This window comes from Phasianus colchicus, chromosome 13, assembly GCF_987193195.1.
Source record: "Phasianus colchicus chromosome 13, bPhaCol1.hap1.1, whole genome shotgun sequence".
Classification (NCBI taxonomy): domain Eukaryota; kingdom Metazoa; phylum Chordata; class Aves; order Galliformes; family Phasianidae; genus Phasianus; species Phasianus colchicus.
In genome coordinates this window covers 17,745,858-17,764,922 of record NC_143448.1, presented here as the reverse complement: position 1 = coordinate 17,764,922, position 19,065 = coordinate 17,745,858, and the positions used below count along the sequence as shown (strand labels likewise).

The 19,065-nt window shown below is 42.4% G+C and overlaps 1 protein-coding gene across 10 annotated transcripts; it reads right to left on the bottom strand.

The window, feature by feature from the left end:
- Positions 1-761: 761 nt before the first annotated feature.
- MTHFSD (methenyltetrahydrofolate synthetase domain containing) lies at positions 762-18,747 on the bottom strand. Of its 10 annotated transcripts, none has more exons than XR_016470674.1 (10): positions 18,617-18,746; positions 18,369-18,472; positions 16,679-16,792; positions 15,970-16,083; positions 13,257-13,347; positions 12,870-12,982; positions 12,434-12,559; positions 4,538-4,737; positions 1,931-3,284; positions 762-1,005 (listed from the first exon to the last, which is right to left on the bottom strand). XR_016470674.1 is itself a non-coding variant. In XM_090149444.1 (9 exons), the coding sequence occupies exons 1-9, from the start codon at positions 18,642-18,644 to the stop codon at positions 981-983; spliced, it is 915 nt and encodes a 304-aa protein (XP_090005570.1). In that variant the 5' UTR covers positions 18,645-18,746; the 3' UTR covers positions 762-980. The 10 variants fall into 10 exon arrangements, 8 of the variants coding, with proteins under 8 accessions (XP_090005570.1, XP_090005569.1, XP_090005568.1 ...); XR_016470673.1 differs by lacking the exon at positions 762-1,005 and having other exon boundaries at positions 1,931-2,077; positions 3,193-3,284; XM_090149444.1 differs by lacking the exon at positions 1,931-3,284.
- Positions 18,748-19,065: the final 318 nt, after the last annotated feature.

Sequence of the window (19,065 nt, the reverse complement as noted above, 5' to 3'; positions counted from 1 at the left end):
GGGGCATGCAATAATGACATCCTAACTTGTTTTGTGCCATGAAAGGAACTGGAAAGAATGCATTGAACCACATGACAAGTGAGGACATCAGGCTGCAGAGAGAATAGAAAGACCTCATTTTTAATTACTTCTGAACAAAGTTGGCTCAGTAAAGTATTTCCCATTGTACTGCTGAACTTTTCTTCTCATCGCACAGCAGTGAAACACAGGCTCTTCTGCTGTTGCTGCAAATGGGCTAAAATCTGTCTGCGTTAGGGATCACTTCATTTCCTATTGAATGCAGACTATCCATTAATCAAAGGCGTTTTAGAATTTTATGCAACATCTAGGCACTTCTTTCTCACTGTGGATGTTTTTAGCATGAGTGTCTTAAAATATGAAGATCCCTCAACCCTTCGTACAGAAAGAGAATGGGGGTTAATTGGTAAGATGTACATTTTCACCATTGCTCTGGGTGTTTACAGAGAACAGGGCTGAAGCATTGAAGGTCTGGAAGTTCCAGATTAGTTCTTCAGTCACTGCAATAAAGAAGGGCTGTGTGCATTGGTAGGCACCTGAAATGAGGCGACATATCCACGTCTTTGTAGCCATCCTAGGTGCTAGCAGCAGGGCCACAACTACAACTGGCAGAAAATGAAGAATTACTGCTTTAGTAAAGGTTCTCATCTTTAAAGCTTGTTAATTCAGGCAGTAAATCCATTAGGGCATGAACTTCGTGGCTTGATTGTTAGTAAAATATCTTGCACAGTCTTGATCTGGGCCAAAGTAAAAAATAAGCAGACTTCAGTTCCTCGAGTTTCATTATGAGATCAGAGTCCAAGGATTCACTGAAAAGTATTACATTTCAGAGTTTTGTGGATTGAGAGAAAAGTCAGAAGTGACTCATGTAAAACTGATGTCTTCCTGAGAATGCAGAGCCTGAAACAATAGACCTAAGAGATGCATACTGCCCCATTCACTCTTGCTTCAAAATCTGCTGCCTACCCAAGCAGGAACTTGGTCAGCCTGGAAGAAAAAATCCACATCATACAGTTGGAGATGCCAGAAAGTCATGTAGGCGTGCGTCTTGTATTACTTAATTAAACAGCAATTTAGCATCTTGCATTGAAATGTCACTTAGCTAAAGAAGACCAGCTTCCTAAGCAGTGGTAAGAGCCTCATTCTTAACACAGCTTCTCTTGCTTCAAGACAGAGATCACACAGACTTCAGCATGCACAAGGTCAAACTCCTACCAACTGTGTTAATTCATAACACATTTCAGAAAGCATGAGATACACCCAATTTCTCACAGGTAAGCTTATAGAACAGCTTTGCTGCAAGTTATGCTGCTTCTTTTTTTTCCTTTTCATTGCAGAATATAAGTACTTAAGTTCCTACAAAATCACTTCTTGTTTTCAACTGTGGGAATCCTATAGCAGTGCACAGATGGGATAGGACTCCCTATGTTTTTTCATCTCCAAAGGGGAGAGATTATATGCTTCAGCCACTTTTGCCAGGAGAAAACCCTTGTGAAAGTAAGGAGGCACCCTAAAACAGCAGGAATGTGGGGAAGCTAAGCCTTCCTATGTCAGAGGACTACTGCTTACCATCATGCAAACTATAAACCTCTGCAGGTGCTCTGAACCTTGGTGAACTTTCTGTAGCTCCAGGCTCTTTTCAGCAGCTTCCTGTACTAATTTCTTCCTGTAAGTTGTTGCTCTTGCAGCAGACGACAGAAATGACCTTGTTCACAGCACAGTTACTACTGATTTGCTGATGCCCAAATGATCTTGCAATTCATTAACAACTTGGATCAAAAATGACTGCTCAACTTGGAAATTATCATTGCATTAACATTATTCCAGTCGATTCAAAACGCTAATGAACGGTTCATTAGCCTAAGCTTATAGTAATTACTTTTCTCCTCAGAGTCTAATTACAGTTACATACCTCTGTCTGGTTAACACCTTTCCAGTAGTGTGGTTTGGATTGTCAACTGCATTCAAAAAAGTGAGAGGCCAGAAGATAACTACAGAGAATCAGCTACATGCAGAGCAGTCTAACACAGCTCATGCTACAGGTTGCACACAGCCACAACTGCAAAGAGAAGAGTCATCTGAAAAAAGCTCTATCTAGATATTTTTGTCCAGACAAAACTGGCCACTGACTGCATACAGTGTTAACAGGAAAGCAAATACATCTAACACCCCCAGCATATAAGCTTTTACTATCAAAATACAGAGAAAACCATTGTGATTTTTTTCTGTTTCATTACTTTTGGAGGTCAGCTGACATTGAGCTCTGTGTTGTGGCTTCCAGCAAACAAAAAACTGACGGCCAAGGTTAGCATAAAAGAATTCTTAGGAGTGCCTCCAAGTATGAATACAAAGTACTTGCCACTTATACATTTCTTTTGACTTCTTCGCCTTAGTTAAAAGTAAAAAAAAAAAAAAAAACAACATTATTTTTCCCTAACAAAACCCTAAGTGATCAAAAGTGCTTAATCTTATCTGCGTCAAAACTTTGGTCGTTAATAAGAGGAAACAAGGCAGAAGATGGATTTCCCACAAACGTGACCAGGGAAGGCTAGTTCAATCTGTAATATACATGAAGATGTTTGAGATGATTGAAGTTTGCATTGGTGGGATAATGTTTTTTAACTGCTAAGGTCATCTCAGCATCTTCACCAAAGCAAGTGGTATTACAAGAGTAAAAAAGAACATCATATGATCCCTCTTCTTAATTTGCCATCCTATGAAGGGGGAGGCTGTGATGTATGATTATTTTTCGCTTTTCTTTCCTCTGCTTTCTAAGATAATGATGTAATGAGTGTCTTTAAGTAGTAACATGACTCCTGAATCTTATCCTTGAAGCACACGACTACTGAAACAAGATGCAGGGGCCTCTGTAGTGATTACATTTGATTTCAGGCTAAATGATACCAAAAATAATCTTGAGCTGGAGGAAAAGAGAGCATTTAAGAGCACAGCGCTATTTCTTCAGAAACTTCTCCTTTGCTGACCTTACAAGAAGTTGGAGCAGTGCTTTCCTTGAGACCATCTGCACAGAGCACATGATAACACTGAGAATTTGTTGAATACTGTACAAAATATCTGACCCTGAGGCATAATAACATACTTAAAATACACATAATGGTACCCTCTGGCTAAAAAAAGTTTCCAAGTTTAAGAAAAATCAGTTTGGATGCTTACTTTGACTACGTGCCCAGCACCAATGGCAAAAGTGCTCCTGTTTAGAAAGGATGGTTCAGCCAAAATTTAACTTGTTTTTCAGGGATAGGGAACTGAAAAAAAAAAAAAGATATAATAAAAGCCAACAGGTTTTGACCATCTTTTGGCTGCTTTTTATTTCCACTAGAATGATTATCTAATTAATGTAATTTCACAAAGGTAATGGAATCACACCATGTTATAAGAAACAAGACAACCAGGAAAAACATCTGTTTTATAATCATTTACATCATCCATGAAAAAGGCACCTGAAGTGCTTAGGGAGAAAGCTGGTATCTGCTTTCCTCTCCCAGACTGATGTTTTTACACAGGGTTGAATTAACAGATCAAACCTGAGTTGGAAGTTATCTGCTCATCCATCTGATCCTAATAGCTACAACTAGAACTCAGGGGCTGAGGCAGTGTTTTTACAGCAGTTCTTAAAGAGCACAAAAAGGCTAAGCCCTCCTTCTTCATTTTAATGAAAAATATACTGAAAATTCCCAAGAGGCAAGCCCTGTTTCTTAGTAAACATAAGCGCAAACCCTAAGACAGATTTTTTGCAGCTGGCTTTAAAGCTCACAAGTACAAATCCGCAGGTACAATCTGCAGATGACAGAACACAACCACCTCCCTCCATGTGGCTGCACGCAGCTACCAAAGGGCAAGTTTTTGATCCAGGCCTAACAGATGTACACTGAAAAGCAAATCACCCCAAGGCCAATGAAAAACAAATACACAGAGCGTGGTTACTTTGTGGATAACCATTTAGAGAAAAGGCTCCTCTGTCATCTATCTTGACAAATACACTTTGCACATACAACTGCAGGAATGAGGTGGGCAAGTCATCTATGAGATGTATGCCTGCTTTATTCGAATATATGGCTTTGCCTTTTGTTGTTTAGCCTGTGGAGACCACAGCATATACTAATAACCTTGAAAACTTAGGTCTGCTTCTTGCAAAACAATAAAAACACGCCTTTGTTTTTTTTCTCTTTCCTCTATTCATATTCATTTCTGACTATTGATTTCTACTTGCCCTTTGTTTCTCTGATTCTTGGCCAGCTCAACTCGCAAAGTATTACCCCCGAGGCTCAAGCCTTTCAAAGAGGATACAGCACTCTCTGCGGTTGCTTTATCCTTGTAATCGAGAAAAGCCCTGTGCTGTGCTCCCTGCCAATTCACTCGTAAAGGAGCTGCATGGAATTCCCTTAAAGCACATTTCAGCTCGCTCACTCTTAGGTTGGGAGGTATGTTCCCCACATACACAGTAGTAATCGTGCCAGATCCCTCTAATCTGGGACTTAAAGAATCACTTTCAACATACTGTTGTCCTGTTTGAGCTGAGCCCATTGAAGCCTGTGGTCTTGTTTTTCCAGCCATTGCCTTCTCATTTAACGCTGCTGACTTGCTGGCGTTTGCCAAGTCTGGCTGCTCATCTTGGAGGGTAACATCCTTGCCCGCCTGCTTCTCTTTGTACCGAAGACTCTTAAGGATGGGGATTTTTCCCAGCATCTCATAGCTGACCTAAAAATGGAGGAAGACAGACATAATTATGAGTATTTTTCTTCTTCCAGAAAAAGATGACCATCAGGACACATTCGTACCATAAAAAGAGAGGAACTTTATTATATTGCTGCCATTCAGAGTGCCAGAGCATTCAAAACGTTACTAATTGTTGGCCGGATTGTGAAGTTGCTCCCTAAATACACACTGCAGGACAAAAATAAACATTAGTTACTCTTTAAGCAAGTACAACCAGCAGGAAAATCAAAACCAAACTCAGAGCTGGTTGATTTTGACATTTATTTATCAGGGCCCTTTCAGATTTGCATTCTCATTGTTATCCCTTAAGTTTTACTTTGACCAAGGCCCCGTGCTCCTGCACTGGCAAAGCCTCACATGCCTACAATTCATCAGACCATGAGGCACTTTCATTCTGCAGACCTCCTTGCTTTCTTTACCCCTGAAAACAGGATATCCCGTAGGTTTGGTCATACAATGGGGAGGGATCACGGTGTTAGCTTGCAGCTGGGGAGCGTGCCTTGCAGTGGGGCTCCTACGAGTGTGGGCCCAGCTGGAGGCACGTTCTCTGGTTGTGGAACATCACCACAGCCCTCCCTCCTACCATCTGACACCACACACCACCCGCAGCCACTCAGTGGATCCTACAGCAGTCTGCTGGGTTGGATCACAGAACTGAAGAGCACCCGAACACTGTGCTTTAAACCCGTGAACCCTCTCTCCCTTCATCCAGCCCCAGTTCATAAGCAGCTTCTCTGGAAGGGCTCTTCCTCTCAACAGCTGAACCCTATCCATCTCAGGCATGAGATGCCCCAGGCTGTGCTCAGCGACTGGCAGGAAACACAGTGGTTCCCTTGCTAATGTGGTCTAGCTCTTGGCTTGCAGACTGCAGTTGGAAGTAGCAATAATTCGTACTTGGCTGCTGGACAAGCAGAACATCCATCAACACAGGATCCAATTCTTAAATTTAGGGAGCAAAACAGAGCCTGGGGAAGAGATGCATGAGCTAGCAGAGACCCAAGCTAATAGCCCACACAGTGTGAGCAAGCCACTCTCACAGGATACTGCATCAAAGCTTAGGAGCCATGACCTCAGCAGGCTGTCCTGGGCTGGCACTGGCATATCCTGGCTAGAACATACCTGCAGATCTCAGCTTAGAGCCCCTGAATTCCTGCTTCTGTAATACAGTCAGGCAGGTTTCCTATTCTGTGAAGCAAACAAGCAAACTTTACTTCGGGCTGAAATAAAAAGCCAAGCTTACGTACAGCCCAGCCTAACCTTCAGCCTCGTTAATATAAGATCAAACAGAACATGGCTAACGAAGATGGGCAGAGGCCACCTCTGTTCTGCCATAGAGCAGACCCAGAGTCAAGGTGTGTGGGATCAGGCCCTTTAAACACATAAACTATGACTGAAAATTTCTGTACAAATCTTGCAGCCAGTAGAGGCAAGGACTTCCTCTGGGGCTTTGGGTGACTCTGAAAGCTACATGGCATTTTCACATTTTGAAGACCTATTGCTCTATGGATTCCTGGACTAATTTGTTTTTCTCACCCAATAATTCAGGTTGCTGGGTTTGACAGCAAAATCCCTTTCCCTGGGCAATACAACAACAAACCAATGGCTGAAGCCATCTTACTGTTTTTACTGGCCAACAATTAGGAACATTTGCTATCCTCTGTCAAATTTCTATGCAAAATGTAAGCTCTATGCTAATTAAAGCAAAACAGGAAAAACATTATTCTCATGTAGCTAATAACTCCTGGGCCCAAAGCACAATCTTCACCTATTACCAAGTGTATGCACAGTTCCTTTCATCCTGAAATTAAATTCAGTTCCTAAGGACAGACTGGGTGTTCAGCTAGGAGGATGGACACCATCAAGAGCAAACCCTCACTACTTTGTAGATTAAGAGAATTGATGAGTAGGGCATTCAGAGAATCAGCCTGGAACTTCCAGTCTTTCAAGGACAGATTGAAGATTTAAACAATCCAATGGCCAGAATACTTTCTCCTCTCACTGGAGAGGCCAGCACTTTTTGGCACCCAACTGGAACTCCTGTTTCATGATCCCTGCAAACTGGGGAAGATGCAATTGCTATACTATATATGGCTTGAGAAAGACTACAAACTAATTTTTATAAAGCTGAAGCTCTGATCATAAATAACACCATGAGTGGAACCCATCATTACCTGAAATTCAGCCCTTTGTAGGGATACCACTAAGAAGACTCTACAATACTGTTGCAACAAAGGCAGTTGATTTGGTACTTAATTTTATTTGCAATAAAAACATTCTGGGGGAAAAAAAAAAAAAAATTGACATCCTTGCAACTGGACATCATCAACTGACATCCTTCTGCCACAGAAGAATGACACAGTATTTACCTTAAGGCTAGGGTCTAGGAGAAACTTTCAGCTGGATGAAAGCTCTCAAATATTTCCCTATTTTTTGCCTCTTTTTTTTTTTTAAATCAAAGAAAGGCAGAAACTCAGTTTAGGTACTCAGAGCATCAATTCAAGAAACCAGTTCACCACACTTTTTGGGGTGCAAGGGGTGAGAAGCAAAAGGGGCAGTGGGTGGCATAGGAAGGGACTAAGCTTGCTCTGCTCTCTTGCAAAACACCAAGCAAAAGAACGCCTTTGTGGTAGTACAATGTGTTGCTAATTACGACCATGCAAAAAGTCTCTTTTGTCTTGTGAGATGTGGAGGTCTGCAATGATTTATATCCAAGTGGAGAGAGTCCAAAGATATTCCTCCTCTCTTTCAAACAAGCTGCACGTTTCTTGGTGCTGTGCCGGCTGGTCACTCCTCCCTAGCCTCCTTTAGCACTTAAGGCCAAGCCAGGTTGCAAGGGCCTTGGGTTCTGCCTCCAGTAAGTCATCTTAGTCCCATTATACGGAACTGGGCAACCCCAGTGGCTGAAGCCTCTTCCCTTGCTCCCCACATCCCAGTAAAGTCAGGGCCAAACCATTTATTGATGTTTGTAAACTTTGTATTGAGTGTTGGGAGTTAGTTAAATGATTGGCTTTGGCAATGAAGCCAGCTGAAGAAGTTTCCTATTATCCCTTGACCACCAATTCCCAGGCCACTTCCACACTTCAGTCTTCTGGGGTTGGACAAGAGAAATGCTTGTGGGTCTGCAGTACAAACTCTGTAACTGAAGTGATTCAGGTTAAAAATAACTCCACCAAAGGCAATTAATCATTTAACAATCCTGCCTATTCCCTGCCATGGCTGAGAGAGCCTTGGGGAAAGAGGACAGCAGGGTAGATGAATTCTTCTGGCACACAATTACCAGGCTATGGGAAAGGAGCTGAGAAGGGAAATGTGGCCCCTCTCTGACAGAAACCTGAAGAAAACAGAGTCTGGGATGCTGCCTGCCAATAAAAATCTCCCAGCATTTAACCCTGAGCATCCACTCTCATGGCACCTAGTTTGGTCACAGAACAACAGAGCTTCTGCAATGTCACTGCTGGAACATCGGGGCTCTCTTCAACCTCTGTTATTCCAGAAGAATGAATGCAGACACTTTCACTTCTTTGCTGGAAAAAATGAAAGATGTGTTTGCCCTCTGACAGAATGAATAATGCTGACCCCTGATACAGTGCAGGCCAAGCCAAACACCACTTTGATTTCCCTGGCAACAGAGGCGGCACAGTTCTGATGTACCTCAGATGAGGAAAGGACAGCTACAGACCAGAGAGAGTGCTTGGTCTGCTGTTTGATTCTATTTCACATAGCTACCCACCTGGGTACACCAGCTGATGCAGGAACACGTGGCACAAAATGGATACAGCCACGGAAAGCTGAGAACAAAACCAAACAATATTTAGTAGAGAAGACCCATGAGCCCTTCCAAATACTGAGGCTGGAAGGCCAGGGGCATTTGGAAGATTCATCTCTGCCCACTCTGAGGGTGGTCTGACCCTAGGCTCCTCAGAAATGCCTCCAGGATAGAGCCCAAATCTCATGTTGTCTCCTTAATCAGTTGCTTGTTTCAAGAAGCACTCTACTCACAGGGGCTTAAAGCATGGACAAAGCCAAGAGAGCTAGGACGGGCCGACACAGTTGAACATTTTATCATTCATTTGCACAAAATGTCCAAATATGTGCACGCAATCCAAGGGCATATTTCTGGGAGCTGGCAGCCCATGAAGTCTGCTAGTGTCCCTCAGGAGAAACTTATGAAACCCACATTTGGAATTCATCAGCAAAAACTGATTCCATGGACTCTGCAGCAAGGGTTAGATTTGCAAAGGTGTTGAGAAGTCTAACCATGCATGGAAGCCCGTCCTGCTCATGTTTTCTCCTCCCTCCCCCCAAAAAACACTGCCAAAACCAAAACAACAAAACAACTTTGGCCAAACTGACAGTAATTTTCTTCAGATGGCAACAGCGTCCCTGCTAAAGGTTTTGCCAGCTTATGTGTGAAGCTCTGACAGAGCTTATTTGACTTTCCAAATATTCTATCACAGACCCAAATCAAAAGCTGTTTGTTGTCAGTGTCTCCCTGCTACTGCACACTAAACATTAGATCCAGGGATTCTCCCAGTTTTGGAGACATCACTTTGGAAACATCTTCTCCTACTTCTATAAAATTCTCAGTAAAAATATGATTAAAAAAACAAACTGAAGGAAATGCTTGCTGGAACGCAGTGATTTTTCCACCAACTTCTCTCATTTCCCTCCTTCTGACCCCAAGTATTTTAATTGGTCTATATAGCTTCAATTTAAAATAAGCACTGCACAAATAACTTCGTAATTGTGACAAACATAACTGACAGTGTCACAGATAAAGATCAGAGTTCCCCATACAAAATACTAAATGAGAAAGTAGTTTCACGGATTTAGAGTTCCCAGAAACAATGGGTCAGATTTTCAAGAAAGATGAAGCCAAATAACTCTCCACTGGCATCCAAATAAAGTTTTCCAGAGTTCTCAGCTCTTAGCAGCTCTTACTGTCCTCCAAGACTACTGAGTTTTCAAAAACCTCAATTTCAGTGCAGAAAACTTACCTGTATAAACACTCCAGTGTTGCCTTTGTATTCAGATGTGCTTTTAGAATGTCTAACACTTATTTTGGTAATGTTTCTTTGGTAATAGTATTGCAGCTCTTATACTTTCTTTAAAAAAAGTTAACATTTCTATGACAAAAATCACAGTATGTGTTGTTGGGTTTTTTTGCACCTGTTCCCATTCTTGACACACTACTTCCTTCCTACATAGCATATAATGAGCAAAAAAACACTCCAAGAGAACACACATCTCTGAATACAGAAATTTAGCCTGGAGATGTGCAGATGCAAGTACCCTTTTACCTCTTTGTGAACAGAAAACAGAGCATACCTATTAATGGCTATTTATCCTAACAGCTTCAGAAAAGGACACTCTTTGCAACAATGCTTAGCAGTAATCCCATGTTTGCAAACACCTTTAATTCAGTTCCTAAGTCATTGTCTTGGCCTGATCCAGTGAAGGATTTGTTTGTTTTTGCAAGGCATTTTACACATCAACCTCTTAGAGCAGTTTAGCTGCTTTATGTTGACAAAACACCATATTCAGAAGTGAGGTATTTATTTGCTCACTACCTCTAGGTTCATTTAGTTTTGCTGAGAGAAACAGGAATACAACAGCAAAGCCAGGATTTAAAGGAGAAAAGGATGTAGAGAAAAGGATGAGAAAATGAGGTAGAAGCATCCAGGAAAATCTGATGGACAAACACTTAAATAGCCACAATCAGATCCTACATTTTTAACACCCTGACAATTGCTTAGACCTCCCACCTCCAGGATTCTCTGTGCAAGAACTGAACATGGTTATCTCCACAACCACAAACAAGATGTATGCAAGCTGTTCAGCTCTCTGTGCAAGAAAAATGCTAGATTCTTTCTTCACACAAACAAGACAGGCGTTCTCATCCCAGAACAACAGAAACATTACAATTATCCCCACTCTACTATTCTCCAGTATTTTTTATCTAATCAACACCAGCTCTGAAGAGCAGCCAAAAGCTGTTTTGTGTTAAATTAGCACTCAGCATCTTTTTTTTTCCTTAAAGTTCAGTTGTGTAAAGTGTGTTGTTCATAGTGAAAGCTGGATCAAATCCAGAGAGCTGTATTCTTTAGACACCACCACTAATTTTAGACACAGCTCTGCCAAGCAGCTCCTCAAGCTTCAGATACAAGCCCAAAGGAGTTGCAACAAATATTTTGTAAGCTTTTGAGTAATATATGGTAACACTGATCTTGACATTTTCTCTGCAAAGGGAAGAAGAAATGCTAGAGTAGTGCTGAATTTGATACATTGCTTGGGGACTGACCTGACTTTCCACTAGCAAAAACTACACAATGATTCAAGGGCCAGTGCAAGAGGCTGATCCCCAGGCCTTTAAAAAATGTCACTAGCAAAGGCAAGGAGACGGGGGAAAATAAAAACATCAGCAAGGCCACTTACTGAGGCTCCTCTGACACCAAGAAAGGCTACAATCAAAAGTATGTTGGCAACTCCATCCATGTTGGATAGAGCACAAGGGGTAGGCCTTGAAAACAATTACATTCAACAACATCCTAAAAAATTATGATTCAAAAATAATTCAATGGAAAAAATGCATTGGTGTAGAAGAAGCTTACATTTGTTTATTTAATTGATTTTAACCTCGAGTCCTCAATCACAGTCAGGGTAAAATACTCTCCCACCATAGGAGTAAAAATAGTCTTGGCTACAATTGATTGTTGTAGATATGTCACCTTAACAAATTTAACTCTTTTTACTTTGTTAAATGCTTGCTAACCAACAAATGATTGCCCTAAAATCATTCACTAACGTTTCCTGAGTGGTTTCTGCAAAATAAGGGCATACTATTCATCATCTTACCCAATCAGGAAGGATTGGGTCTGTTCCCTAACCAGATGATTTCTGAAATGAAAATCTAATGACAAAGAAAATGTTTTCCCCATCATAAGTTTACAGTGGAATAATTTAGGAAATGCTTTTCTGAAACCATTTGTGAAACTGCTGAAGTTTCTGCCAATCTCTGGGAAAAAACAAACAAACAAAAAACCAAGAAACCCACAACACAATACAGTGATTATCAGTAAATACTGATATGTGATTTGAAGTGGTATCAAGTCACTGTTCTTCCACCTGAAAATAAGCTTCAGACACAAATTCATCTATCCCTTGGAAGCCAACTCCAGACATTCATTATGTAAACAGCACTGTGCCAGCCACTACAAGCCATGCTTTTCTTTTACAACCAGAGCAGCACATATTCTGCTGTTTCCCTCACTGTCTAATGCCATAAAGCCATCCCTGCCTCCAGAAATTGAACACAGCCAATTTTACACAGCACTGAGGAACACAACACCTAAGGAGTGGAAGTCTCTCAGCTATGTATGCTACCATACTGCAAACAACTGTAAGAGATATCTGTTTTAAAAATCACACCAGTGACTCTCCTCCTGTAACTCATTTGACAAAATAATTCCAGCTTCAGGAATACACTTCTCATCATTAAGACCATTCAGAAGCCACTCAACATGTTGTTTTTTTGTTTCATCTTACCACCACATTTGCAATTCTTACAAGTATCTCTAAATCACTAGAAGTCTTTATATGTAATTTCCCCTAAGGAATTAAAAAAAAAAAAAAAAATGAGGGACTTATCAATAGAATGTTGGTAGCAGGGGTAACTTGCCTTATGCCATAGTATTCCACGTGGTTTTGGTCGTTTGCAATTAGTCTTGATAGTTCTTGTTGGTGTAAGTATATAATCGACAGTTAAATCATGGTCACCAAGGAGCTCTTCTGCTATGTCAACTACCTACAAGAAACAAGAGATTTGTTAAAACCAGATTCATTAAATTACACATAATCCTGCTATCTTTTAACATACAAAAATCTGTTAGTGACAGCGGAAACAGAATGTAAGTGCTACACCAAAATAATTCCAAATCTCTCTTTCATATGCACCATTCACAGAATCACAGAATGGCCCGGGTTGGAAGGGACCTCAAGGATCATGAATCTCTAACCCCCCTGCCACAGGCAGGGTCACCAACCTCCCCATTTAATACTAGACCAGGTCACCCACAGTTCCAATCTGTCATTTAAGAGTGGATATTTTAACTTACCTGGCAGTCATGCACGATAGTAATTACAGGTGTGTCCTCTGTCACTGCTCCCATTGACACCATCATTGCATATTCCATGTCTGCATAACCTTCTCCTTTTCCAATTCTCCAACCTAAAGTGCATGAAGCAAAAGGTGTGAGTAACCAAAACATCATAGTTTCTAATTTCACTGGAGGCCAAAATAGTGGCCTACATGCTCTAAACCATGCTGCTGTCCATTAACATTGACTCTGTGTGACCCAGTCCAACCAGGAAGAAAAAGACAGAACTCAAGACCGTAATTAACATCCAGTGAGATTTTGGGGTCCACCAGAAAGTAGATATAACCTACTGACATTGTGAATCTCATAGCCTCCTCCTGCAAAGCTTACAAAACTTTATCTTACCTTTTTCAGAGACAGCCACTGATCCTACAACAACCAAGTCCACTCGTGCTTTCCCATCAAGACCTACAGGCACACTGTACTCTTTTATGCCCTGCAAGAAAAAGATAATTTTAGGTTCACAGAATGCAGACTTCTAGCCAGTGAGGTTGAAAGCAGGAGCATGTTGATAAATGCAAGTAACTATCCATGTTCTAAAGTGTTTCTTCCATGTATAGCCAAGCTGCAGATGGCTGGAAAGCTATCCTCTAGGGAATCCTAGAATACATTTTCTACTACAGTGTGAAGCATTTTGGCACGCTTCAGGGAGAGTCAAAAGAGGTGAACTCTTTTTTAAGCAAGGTTACGTAGTTAGGATCAAAAGCTGGTGTCTGAAACCCTTGATTCCACAGCTGTTTCTGAAAATGAGGGCAAGTGAAACTTCCTACCCTACTACTACTAACTGGAAGTCACAATACATAAATTTATGTCCATGAGCAGTACCAGAGCACTACAAGTTCTTAAATTAGCTCTCATGAACAAGTCACAGGGTTAATCTGGAAAGACAGCCACAGCCTCAAGATGTTAAACTGTACCTAAAATCCTTTACTGAAGCACAACCAGGTACAGATGCTCTCCATTTCACACTGTATGTGCTTCACTGCTGATCTCTCCAGACCCAAGTCTTTACAAGCACATTCCAATTCTCCCAACACGTTTCCTGAGACTGCATTCCTCAACACTTTGCTGTGTGATCAATATTTAGAATGTGCCACTGTCAATCTATCCTTACCAGTAATTTCCTAACTAAAACACTAACAATGAGCAGACAAATGTATTCCTAATAAGTGAGAAGAAAAACCTTCATGGAATCATAGAATTGTTTGAGTTGGAAGGGACCTTTAGTTGTACCTTACACAATCCTATCACCTTTTTTTTTTAAACTCTCTTTGCCCCCTCAATCCCTTCAGGCTCCTCTGTAAAGGAGACATCCTAATAAAACTAAAAATAGAGTCACATAAATGAAAGACAGTGTTGTACTTCATTCACACACGTGCTACATAACATGAACCCTCCTCAGACCAATTCAACCTTGTACTAAGTTAATCCTTACAGTAAAGAGCCAAACGTTTCCAGCTTGGATCCTGAAACCTAAATGATGGGCAATGCTGATATGACAATCAGTAATAACGTTCATTATCCACTTCACAGCAGTGTGGTAAGAACTGTTTGCTGAGTGCTTTGTAAATATAAACTGTTAATAGCTTTTATTCATACTGGGGAAAAAAAAAAAACACACTCATGGAGGTAAGATTATAGCTTAGATATGAGGCCTGAAACAAGAGAAAGGTCTCTTTCAAAAGTGCTCCTCAACACTGAAAAGCTTAAGTAGTTAATGACTTTAATAGACCTTCCAACAAAGAAACTGCTACTAATTACCATTCATTTACAACCCTCCATTGTACACAGGATTACTCTAGAACTGCTGTTAGCAGGAGATAAACTGCAGACTGTTACATTTTCACATCAAATAACGACGCACACAAAACAACGCAGGTTTCTCTGCCAAATGACTTCAGCTGCACAGTTTGACGTTTTAACAGCAGAGGGCAGCAACATACTGCATTTCAAAAAAAACCGTTTTGTACACATTATTTTTGTACTCCATAGAACGGCCTGGGTTGAAAAGGACCACAATGACCACTTCGTTTCAACCCCCTGCTGTGTGCAGGGTCACCAACCAGCAGACCAGGCTGCCCAGAGCCACATCCAGCCTGGCTTTAAATGCCTCCAGGGATGGGGCATCCACAGCCTCCTTAGGCAACCTGTTCCAGTGCCTCACCACCCTCTGGCTGAAAAACTTCCTCCTATATCCAGCCTAAACCTCCCCTGTCTCAGTTTAAAACCATTCCCCCTTGTCCTTCAGTTGAGTCAAAATGCAGAATTAACATTTCTTTGGACTTAAGACTGAAAAATAATTGATCTCTCCCACTTATTAACTCTGAATATTTTAATCAACCAGATCAGCTAAAAACTGGCCATTCTATGATTCTATGATGACCACCTTCTGTCTGCGGCCTTTCAACCAGTTTCTTATCCATCAAGTGGTCCACCCATCAAATCCACATCCCTCCAATTTGGAGATAAGGATGTGGTGGGGAACCGTGTCAAAGGCCTTGTCCAGGTAAATGACATCGGTCGCCTTTCCCTTGTCCACTGATGCTGTCATTCCATCATAAAAGGCCACCAGATTGGTCAAGCATGACCTTTCTCTGGTGAAGCCATGCTGGCTGTCACAGATCACACGCCCATTCCTCATGTGATCCAGCATGTCATCCAGGATGATGTTTCATAATCTTCCCAGGCACAGAGGTGAGACTCACTGGCCTGTAGTTCCCAGGGTCCTCCTTGCTCCCTTTCTTGCAAATAGGAGAAGAAAGGGAGCAAGGAGGACCCCGGGAACCTTTACCTATGAAACTGCTAGTAACTTTCCAAGAAGTATTCACAAAATATAGATACCATTTCATTAAAAAATTAACTAACAATAAAAACAACTGCATTGCGATTTAAGTACTGACAAAAAATCACAGACGGTGGATGCACCACAAAACCAGAAACAAGATATTAGTTGAACAGTATTTCAGGTAACATCTGGTATTCCAACTTCTAGTTGGACCACTATAACACAACACTCTTCCAGATGTTAATTCAGACTTGGCCTATATTGTGTTCTTACCTGAGATGTAGCACATATCCGCAGTGTCTCCTTAGCTGCACCTGGAGGTGGAACAATCTTATTGAACAGCCCACTCCTCAGACGGGGTGTTGGAACCAACAGAGTTTTCCTTGCCTGTGGAACAAAAGGAGTTACCACCTTAAAAAGAATTGGGTCCATTTTACACCAAAGAAACATCGCTACTCTCCCATAAATTTCTATGCAGCCAATTGTCTGATTTGCTCTGAGCAGTTAGCATTGGTGACCATGCAGTGGTTATAGATGAACCCTTTTCACTGCAGCAAAATTTCAGACATGGTTTTATTTAAAAAAAATGAAGGTGGGAACATAGTTTTAGTCTAAAGCATATGTTCATAGATACGTTACTCATAATAGGAAGCTAGTGAATACACAAATCTGATGCACATCTGTCCCTGTGATGAATCTCAGCCAATCTGCAGCAAGGCTAACCTGATATGTTAGCTTTGGACTAGGAATTAGAACACAAAGACGAGGAAACAGCTCCACAAGAACATACTAATTTACCAAAACAACATGTGCACCTTGGTCACTTGCCAAAAAGGCAAAGACATGCTTTAATGAGCAGCCTTGTGAAGCTTAGGATGGGTAAAATTCCTACAGGAAAATTGGGAGGAGTTGATCAAGAGGTGCTGCCAAGCACTGCACTGTTGCCCTGCTCTCCTTCTCAGGGGCACAAAAGTGCTGTTACCTGCAGCGCAGCTAGCCGAACACCTTCCAAAGGTTTGTCTGGGTCCACTTTGATCTCACTTGCTCTGTTGAACACATCAAGCTCTTTAACAGAGCAGCAAGCCTGATGAGACCCCTGTGTGAAGACAGGAATCAAAAGAAAAGAGAATGCATTCACTTACTTCCAGCGTTAGAAAGCGAGCATTCTTCTGGGGAGCATCAGGGTTTATTTTTACAGTATTGGCAGCTTTGAACTCCTCTAAACCCAGAAGCCTTGTCGCAGCATGAGGGGCACCCTGTTTTCATAAGATAGCAGCATATCACCAAGGAATTCAAAGCAGAGAGGGGAGATTTTTACCCTTTCATCCCATACAGAGGCTGATTTTAAATATAAGGGACGTGCCTGCTAATTCTGTGATAGTCTCTGTGAGAGTAACAAATATCAACAGAGGCTTAGGACTTGACTAATATGTTGCAGACTGCAGCCAAAAAATGGGATCTAGGTACTCCCTTTGTCTAATTTCTCTCCCATTCATACCTGTCTCAAAGCTGGAGTGTAACTGTCCATTTTAGTCAATGAATACAAATTTCTTTAAAGACAAGCCACAGGTTGTTTCTAGATGAACAACTTTCTGGACAAGGCTCTCTTTACTATATTAAAATCAGAAAATTAAGTTCTTAATCAAATGAGCTGCCAGAACTTTGCAAAGCACGCTTTCTCCCCACTGAGTGTTTTTACCTCTGATTTCTTCTTGCTTTAAAGAGCAATAGAGGCTCCCTCCACCCACTTCAGCCACAGTGCTTCTCTACACCTTAATCAGTTTAGGGTTTTTTTTCCTACCTTAAATCTATTTTGCCCTTTCAGCAAAAGGGAAGCTAATGTCCCAGTGCTGCTCATGGGCCCAAACACCTAGTAGACAACCCCACAGTGCTAGTTTGGTCACCTTTTCTTGAATATACAGCAGACACAAGGGTGCTTTGAGCCTACATCAATGTGCTCTATCCTCCCAGGAAGAACCCTGGAACACACACAACCTCAGCTTTCATAATGTGATTTGAGTTGGAGGGACCTTTATAGGTCACCTAGCTCAACTCCTCTGCAATGAATGAGGATACCTACAGCTAGATGAATGTCTCCAGGGATGGGGAATCCATCACCTCTGGGCTATCTGCTGCAGTGCTTCATTACTCTTATTGTAAAAAAGATTTTCCTATATCCAGTCTAAAACTCAGCTGTTTTAGTCTGAAACTGTTCACCCTTGTGCTACAACTACAGATCCTCCGCTAACGAGCCTGTTCCCTTCTTTCTCATAGCACCCTTTAGATACACGGCTCTCAGGTGTCCCCAGAGCCCTCTCTTCTCCAGGCTGAACAGCCCCAACTCCCAGCCTGTCCTCATAGTGAAAATATTCCAACCCTGAGATCATTCATGCTCTTCCTCCGGACACAGCTCCACGTCTCTCCTGTACCGAAGACTCCACATCAGGACGCAGTGCTCCAGCTGAGCACAGAGCAGAAGGGCAGGATCACCTCCCTCACCCTGCTAAATGCCTGGGGGCGTGAAATTCATACACCTTCCCCGTCATAAAGGCGTTTATCTCACCCAGGAGGAGGCTTTACAGCTCTCTGCCACCCTCTACCGTCGCTCCGCACCCGCGCAGCCCGCAGGACTGCGCCTGGTGAGACCACTGCAACGCTGCGAGCCTCCGTACCTTGAAATTAGGGATGCGGTGATGCACGGGCCGGGGGAACTCAGCCAGGCCGCTGGCCTCCAGGTAATCCCACACCTTCTCCCGGATGTCCCCCTTGGAGGCACCTGAAGAAGGGCAAAGCTCACGTTGTGAGCAGGCACCTCGCAGCGGAACCCTTCCATGCCTTCCCGCCCCCTCCCTCACGCCCAACTGTCGCCCCCCAGTGACGTCATCAGGGCGCCCCGCCCCTCGGCCCGCGCCCCGCTCACCCGCGCGCAGCCGCACGCCCTCCTGCATGGCGGCGCAGTCGAGGGGCGGTTCCTCTTCTCGCCCCGCCCACTTCCGCTCCAGGATACGGCGGCGTGGAGGGGACAAAAAGGTGTGAAAGCGAAGCGCGGTGATGAAGTTTCAGGGCTTCTAGTAGGGCAGGGCTGGAAGGGAAAGGAGGGAAGAATGAGCGCCCCAGAAGGAAGCTTCTGACACAGCTCCTCCTGCAGCAATAAGTACTACGGTCTGCCCTCAACACATGGCCCTGAACCCCCACAGTTCCAAAGGGGACTGAGGTCAAATTGGGAATTTCTGTATAAAAAGCAAGGGTGCAGGAAGAGCACAGCTTTTCTTGCAATCTGAGGAAAACAAACAAGAAGCAAACAAACAAACAAGCTGCTTTTAATAAAATAAAGTCTTGACTCCGTGACTATATCGTTTAATGCTGCCC